Genomic DNA, 6,958 nt, shown 5'->3' on the forward strand with positions numbered 1-6,958 from the left:
TGAAAGTTAGCGAAAGAGATCTAATGTGAATGTCAAGGAACTTACTTTGGAAAGAAGCGCATCAGCTCCATGGCAATTGCATCTATTCGATCGTTCCTGCACCCATTTGCAATGAGTCAGCGTCATGATCATAGAACTGTCTGCCTGTTGATCGCGCTCAAGCTCCTTAATGTTTTCGCCAAGAACCTGGACAGACTTCGAGAGTTAATGCACACTCAAACGAGAAGAGAGATATGTACCTTGTCAATATAAAAGTCAGTAGAAGCTCCCCCCTCGGCTTGGAACTTCTTTGTAGAGCTAGCTTCGACGGGTCTTTCCAACGTAGACGCAAAACCGTTCTTAGAGCACGCTTCAGCTGATGGAGGAGCCTTTGCAGGATTTCTATCTTGGGCATCTTAGAGCATGCTTCGACTGATGCAAAGAAGAAACCGTTCTTCTTTGAGCATGCTTCGGCAGACGCGGGAGCCTTGGAAGGACTTTCCATCATCGTCTGAGCATGCTTCGGCGGATGGAGGAGCCTTTGGAGAGTTTCCAACCGTAGAAAAGAAACCGTTGGAAGAGCTTTCCATCGTGGACACGGAACCGCTTGGAGAGTGGAAGAGGGGCGACCTGCATTGATCCGAGGTGTCAGACTCTAGTCTCTGGCACTGATAAAGTCGAGTCCAGTCCGTGAGGAACTCTTCTCTCGTTATTCTTCCCACTCTGCTTGCAGCTTCGAACAAGTGCTGCACCGGGGACTTGCTCTTCGCTACTCTTTGCATTGCCTCGTCCTTTAGCTTCTCCCGAGGATCATCTCCTGCATTCTTCATCCTTGCTCTCACAGGTGAAGTTGGAGCACTGGCTGTGGCTGCCAGGCACGACAAGACAATGTCACTGGAATTGATCTCCGCCCCTTGAGCTGCTAGCCTGTAAAGAAGCGACTTCTTCGCCGCGGGATACTCTTCTTCCGAGATGCATCGCGCGCACAGAAGCTCCTAGAAGTAGAAGAAAACTATGTTAGCCCAGCGTTCATCAAGAAAATCACGCTCTCTAGAACTTAAGAACAATGAAAAGTACCTGGAGGAACAGAAGCTTGTCTCTCGCCACTTGGGGGTACTCGCCTCCATCGTAGCAAACATCGATGTTGTCCAGTATCTTCTGACGCGACATCCGATTCACTGACCAGTCCCTCTTGGAACAAACCCTTCATGTTGTCAAGCCGGAGGAACATATCCTGCTGCCACTTGAGATTCTCTGCCTGTTGGTGGCTCGCCCCAGAAGACGAGCATCGCCGCTGCTAGGCGCCTATTTTTGCGAGTGCGCGATGGAGATCCGCCATCGCCTGGAACCCTAGCTCAGCGCCTTCGATTCATACGAATCAATCCTTCTTCTCCTCTCCTTTGGCGAGGGTTAGCCCAACGGTCATCCCCATCGCAGCCGTCAACAAAACCAACGATCCAGATCTAGATCTTACATTCCGGAAAGACAAAAATTTGAATATCCTTTCTTTACTATACACCAACCAAAGCTCGAACAACGAAGAACACAATCCGATCTTCGAGACAATCGAAAATTAAACAAGAGAAAGAGAAGAGAAAGAGAGATAGAACGAGAGAGTCATATCCAAGATCATCCAAGAAGAGAGAAAAATAAAGATCGAAACGAAAGAACCTCGAGTGTGTGTAGTGTAATCTTAAAACTTTCCTTCTCGCCACCACCACCACCACCACCCAGTGTGTGTTCTTTCTCTTGTAAATTCACTCTTCCTTCTCGTCGATGCTGGGCTTGATCACCTTGATGTAAGGAAGAAGCCCGAAAAAATACCGCAGCTCCGGAGACCAATCCAATTGCTGAGCTCTACAAAACTGTAAGAACATGTTGGCGAAGTAGGACGTGAATCCCATCAAGACGTGCCAGAGAGCGTGGCCCTGGGGATTCACCGGGAGAGCACTGACTTTGCCGCAAAAGTTTCGATCGATCACCCAGCAAAACGCTGCCACCAGCGTCGTGATGATGCACCAGCGAGCCAGGCGCCGAGCGGGAGTGCCTTTGGAGTGGATGTAGTACTTGTACATCCGAGGGAGGCACAGCAGCGTCAGGAACAGATAGTGGAGCTCGAAACCAAGGACGAATCGAAACTGTGAGTGGAGAATCGCAAACACGGTACCGTAGATGAAGAGAAACGTCGGCATCGTGCTGCGGTAGTGCCAGTCCGGGGAGTAGAGCACGTAGATGTAGAGGAGCATCACCCAGACCATTGGAGTCTCGTCGCTCTGCTGTTGCCTGGAAGAGAAAAAGTTTTGGAACTTAGAACATATAGATCTGAAAACCAAAAAGTCTTAGAGATCGTAGGAGTAGAACTTGGCTTAGGAAGAACTGATAAGAGAACGATTGAATCTACTTGAGAAAACTGGAAAGACTTAGAAAGAAAGAAAAAGGATCAAGAAAACTGGAAACTTAGAGAAAGCTAAGAACTTGAAAGAAAAAGGATCGAGAAAACTGGAAGCTTGGAAAGAATTGAGAGCTAAGAACTTCGACGAAAGAAAATGGATCGAGAAAACTGGAAACTTAGAAAGACTTGAGAGCTGAGAACTTGAAAAAACGAAAACGGATCGAGAAAACTAGAACTTGAAAGAAAGAAAAAAAAAGGGAGAAGAAAGGACTAAAAACTTACGCGTGCTGGAGGGTCGCGTGGAAGAGCATGCTCCCGATGCACAGCGCAATTGTGGCGAGGTGGAGGACGCTGAATCGCTTCTCAAATCTCTGGGAGATTGAGTTGTAGAGGCCAATGAAGGCGAGGAGGATGCACGGCACATTGGACAGCGTGTTGAAGAACTCGGCAATGTAGCGAGAGCGCTCGTAATTCCTCTCGCACCACTCTGTGCTGGAAGTGATTGCCCCCCAGTAGCCATTTGCTGCCATTCCCCCGCGAAGAACACACACAGCACCCTCGTCGCTCGTCGCTAAAAAGTTAGGGTTGACATTGTAGCATCGATCGCTCCCTTCTCTACCACAGCTCGCCACACCTGCCGGCAAAATGGATCAAACCCTAGCATCCGGGCCACAGCATTCCTGGCAAATCCCCGCGGGAGCTCACAGGAATCCCTGGAGCTGGCGCGCGGCGCCTGGAATCCCGAGATCTAGAGAGAAGAATAGACCGACCTCGCCATGGCGATGCGCGCGATCGATCGTTGGCGGCCGCGGCAGCTGGATCGATGGATCGAGCGATTCCACCGGCGGCGAGGGGCAGGCGCCACGAAATAACGCGAATTGAGGAGGGCAAAGAGCGCGGTGGAATATCCAACGGACCGGCGGAGGATATTCCCTTGCGCGGGGTGTCGGTGGTGGTATCTTCACTGTTGATGGATTCTCGGTCCCATATTTCTGATATCCAAGTGCACAATATGGGTACCTGCAGAGTCCTTTTCTTTCACAAAGTTTGGGGTTGTTGGCTTTGCGGCTGTGGAATTTACTAGCCTTGATTTGTTTACACACCGACAGAAAGACTTTTAAGTGTCTTTTTCTCTTTATCTTGATCCCACCAATTGAGTAACACACTCTAGAGTATAGGTGGGTGTTCAAAATACATTATTGGTGGAACTAGGTGGCAAGATAATAACAAACTACAGTAAAAATCTGGAAATTAGACTTTTATTTATATAATTAGAAAATTTAAGTGTGTACAGTTTATGCCATATACTAATATTTTGGTAACCATTCGATTGATTTTAATCTAGAGTACTCTCTTCTATATATAAACTAGGGTTTTTGACATATTGGGATGCACATTTTTATATTCTCTTTTCATATTCCATATATTTAACATTGGTGGAAGTGAAAGGGAAATTTTAATGGTCTTTGATGACTGTTAGGATTTGGATTTTTATTTAGATATAAGTTTTGCATTGTCTAAATCTCCATTTTGTTATAAATTTTCTCAACTTCTTTTTTACTTTTTCCTTTTCGTTCATCTTTATGGTAGAGTAGTACCCTCCTCTTCCTTCAACTCTAAAGTAGTAGTTAGTGCAATTAAATAATCAAATTCAGTTGATGATAGCATTTATGGCACGTGGTACAACTCTTTTTACTTTTGCTACCAATCTTTGCATTTGGCCAAAATTCTTCCATAGAAATCTTATGGATGACATATACCATTTATTTGATCACTTCAAAATGATTGTTATATATCATTCTTAGGATAATACTTAGTGTTTGTGTGAATTTCCCACATATTTCAAAGGGATGATGCTAAAATGGTACAATGGTTTGAGTGCATCCACTCGTGAGGATTAGAGTATTTTCCCAGACATTTTCAAACATGCATTTGGACATATCAATGATTATGATGATGTCTTTCAACAATTGCATCATTTTTATCAAGGGCTATCTGAGTTTATAATGCAATTTAGCATTGGTTTCTAAAGCCTTTTACTTCGTGTAGAGCTAAATATGTCGAAGTGGATCAAGTTGAAAATGTTATGGCCAACGCTTTGTCAAAATTTTATAAAACTTATGCATGCACTTACTCTAGCCATCTTTGATGATACTCTTTACTTAGCACAACATTATGAGACATTGTTTTTTTCACTTCTTGTTGCATGTTTTTTAGCTCCACTTCTTGAGATAATCCTATTCCAATGGAGGTTTTGCCCAAGTTCAAGGACAAGAGCAATGACATGGTCATAGCCGTGATATTTGCTATTATATGTGTTATAAAGTTAATCACACTTATTAGTATTATCTTTGTTTCCTATATTTGTGACTTCCATTTTCTAAATGGAGACCTTAGCATCAACAATGTCCTATTGGTGTTGCTGTAAGGGAAGGTTTGGACATTGAAATGCTTCTGGGAAATAAAGAGTCACGTGAGTAGCAGAAGGACCTTGCATGAATAAGTTAATGACCCTTTTATTTTTCTTAAAGTTTTCTTTCTATTGTCACACGTTACATTTACATTGTGCGGTAGAGCCAATTTTCAATTTTGATAGCAAAAACCATATACATACATGTGTATGGGATGATGTGGACCTTATTATGTGTGTGGGCGATTTTGAGCTTGAGTTGTTGTCATTGTGGGTGATGTCGAGTCAAGTTTTTGACCTCATCCTTGGTATAGATTGATCGCAGCACAATCATACTAAATGTGATTTTAAGACTTCTCCCCTTTATCTCATACTTATATTTTCTTCATTCTTCTCACTTTTGTTCTTTTTGTCTTTTTACTTCTACCTTTGTTTTCATCACTTTTGTCTCACTATTCCTTCCTCTTATATTTCTATCTTGTTCCTCTCTTCCTTTTTTCGATCCCTTCGATGGTCTTTGTGTTACAGCGGTTAACCACCTTATGAAGGAGTATGCCGAACTCTTTGAATTTAATCTGTTGTTTAGGGTTAAAATTGCAACATGTCATCTTATTCCAACTAGGGATGCTCGTCAAATCAAGGTTCCTATTCATCATCAGTCACCCAAAGAGATTAAAATTTTATATACAAACGTCAAGGAGATGTTAAAAGAAGGTGTTATTTGAAAGTTGTGGAGTCATGTGAATCTCATCTTGTGATAAACATGATGAAAGTATTTGTTTCTGCATCAACTATTGTCTATTAAATGAAGTGATAATCATGGATTTGTACCCTCTTCCTCACATTGCTAATCTCTTGGATCAGTTGAGGAGAAGTTGTAATTCACCAAATTAGATCTTTCTTTTAGTTATTGACAAGTACCAATGGCCGAAGAAAATTTTCCTAAGCTATTTGTCGTACACTATTTAGTTTGTACAAGTTCTTGGTAATGCTGTTTGGTTTAAATAATGCTTCAGCAACTTTCCAGTAGATGATAGATAAGGTTCTTTGCAATATGCCGGAGGTGATTACAAACTTCATCAATGATATCTTGATCCACTCGAAAGGGATGTGGGAGGAACACATCTATGATGTTCATAAGGTGTTAAAGTTGGTTTAAAGCTGATGTAGTCGAAGTGTGTGTTTGGGTCCAAGGATATGACTTATCTTGAATACCATATTTCTTATAACAAATTTGATCTTGCAAATTGATCATGACAAATTTATGGATGTTCTAAAGCTCTATACTCTAAAATGTGTAAATGATATACAGTGCTTCCTAAGCAAAGTATAGTATCTCGATCATCTTGTTGATTATCTTTTTAATTGCATTGCATCGTTGCAAGTGTTGCTAAAGTCATCAATGCCATTTTTTATCTGGTTTATAGACTATGAGCAAGTATTTAAAAATCTCAAAGAGTTATTGATGACTCCTATAGTTTTGGCATATCTTGACTATATTTAACCTTTCATTTTGTGTATAGATGCTTTTAATATCAGTTTTGGAGGTGTATTAATGCAAAAGAGTCTAAGTGTATCTGGTTAGTGTCATCCTATTGCATATATCAACTGTACATTACAATCAGTGGAGGTGAACTACTTCACAACAAAGAATAAGTGTTTAGTAGCAATTTAGGGTTTTAAGAAACTTCATACATATTTATATAGTTTTCGGACATTATTAGAAAGTGATCATGTTGCAATTATTTCATTATTGAAGTGGAAAAACTTGGTTGGTTGTATTTTTGGTAAGCTTTGAAGTTTCAAATATATGATTTTGATGTTGTTTATCACTCAAGGAGTCCTATAATTAATGCTAATACCCATTTTTAAGCTCCTCTTCCTTCTTCACTCTTTTCTCATGTTTCTAAACAAACCTATTATTCCCACATCTATGGATTTTTTAGATAAGGATAACCATGGATTTGAAAACTTCATGATGGGTTTGAAAATTTTGCATCACTTACTAATGACTTACCATTTTAGCATTTACATTCTCAATATCACTCTAAGGATAGTTTTCTTTATTTTATAGGGATGGATCCTGATAATCATTCACAGCTGATGATGCCTTCAATCTTTATTACATACTTTCTCCACACCTACCATGATTCTCCTATTCTAACCAGGCATATAGG

The 6,958-nt window shown here is 41.2% G+C and overlaps 1 protein-coding gene across 1 annotated transcript; it reads right to left on the reverse strand.

Moving 5' to 3' along the window:
* Positions 1–1,463: 1,463 nt before the first annotated feature.
* Positions 1,464–3,394, reverse strand: LOC9638411 (alkaline ceramidase). Its single transcript, XM_002976908.2, has 3 exons — positions 3,142–3,394; positions 2,654–3,005; positions 1,464–2,262 (listed from the first exon to the last, which is right to left on the reverse strand). The coding sequence occupies exons 2-3, from the start codon at positions 2,899–2,901 to the stop codon at positions 1,737–1,739; spliced, it is 774 nt and encodes a 257-aa protein (XP_002976954.1). The 5' UTR covers positions 2,902–3,005; positions 3,142–3,394; the 3' UTR covers positions 1,464–1,736.
* Positions 3,395–6,958: the final 3,564 nt, after the last annotated feature.

Source organism: Selaginella moellendorffii, unplaced genomic scaffold, assembly GCF_000143415.4.
Source record: "Selaginella moellendorffii unplaced genomic scaffold, v1.0 SELMOscaffold_32, whole genome shotgun sequence".
Lineage (NCBI taxonomy): Eukaryota > Viridiplantae > Streptophyta > Lycopodiopsida > Selaginellales > Selaginellaceae > Selaginella > Selaginella moellendorffii.

What these genes read in the sequence shown, in the direction of transcription:
- LOC9638411 (XM_002976908.2), bottom strand. Translation starts at nt 2,901, where the DNA reads ATGGCAGCAAATGGCTACTGGGGGGCAATCACTTCCAGCACAGAGTGG. An exon ending in CACGCGACCCTCCAGCACGC is followed by an intron (nt 2,263 to 2,653) that starts GTAAGTTTTTAG and finishes TTTCTCTTCCAG; the next exon opens with GCAACAGCAGAGCGACGAGA.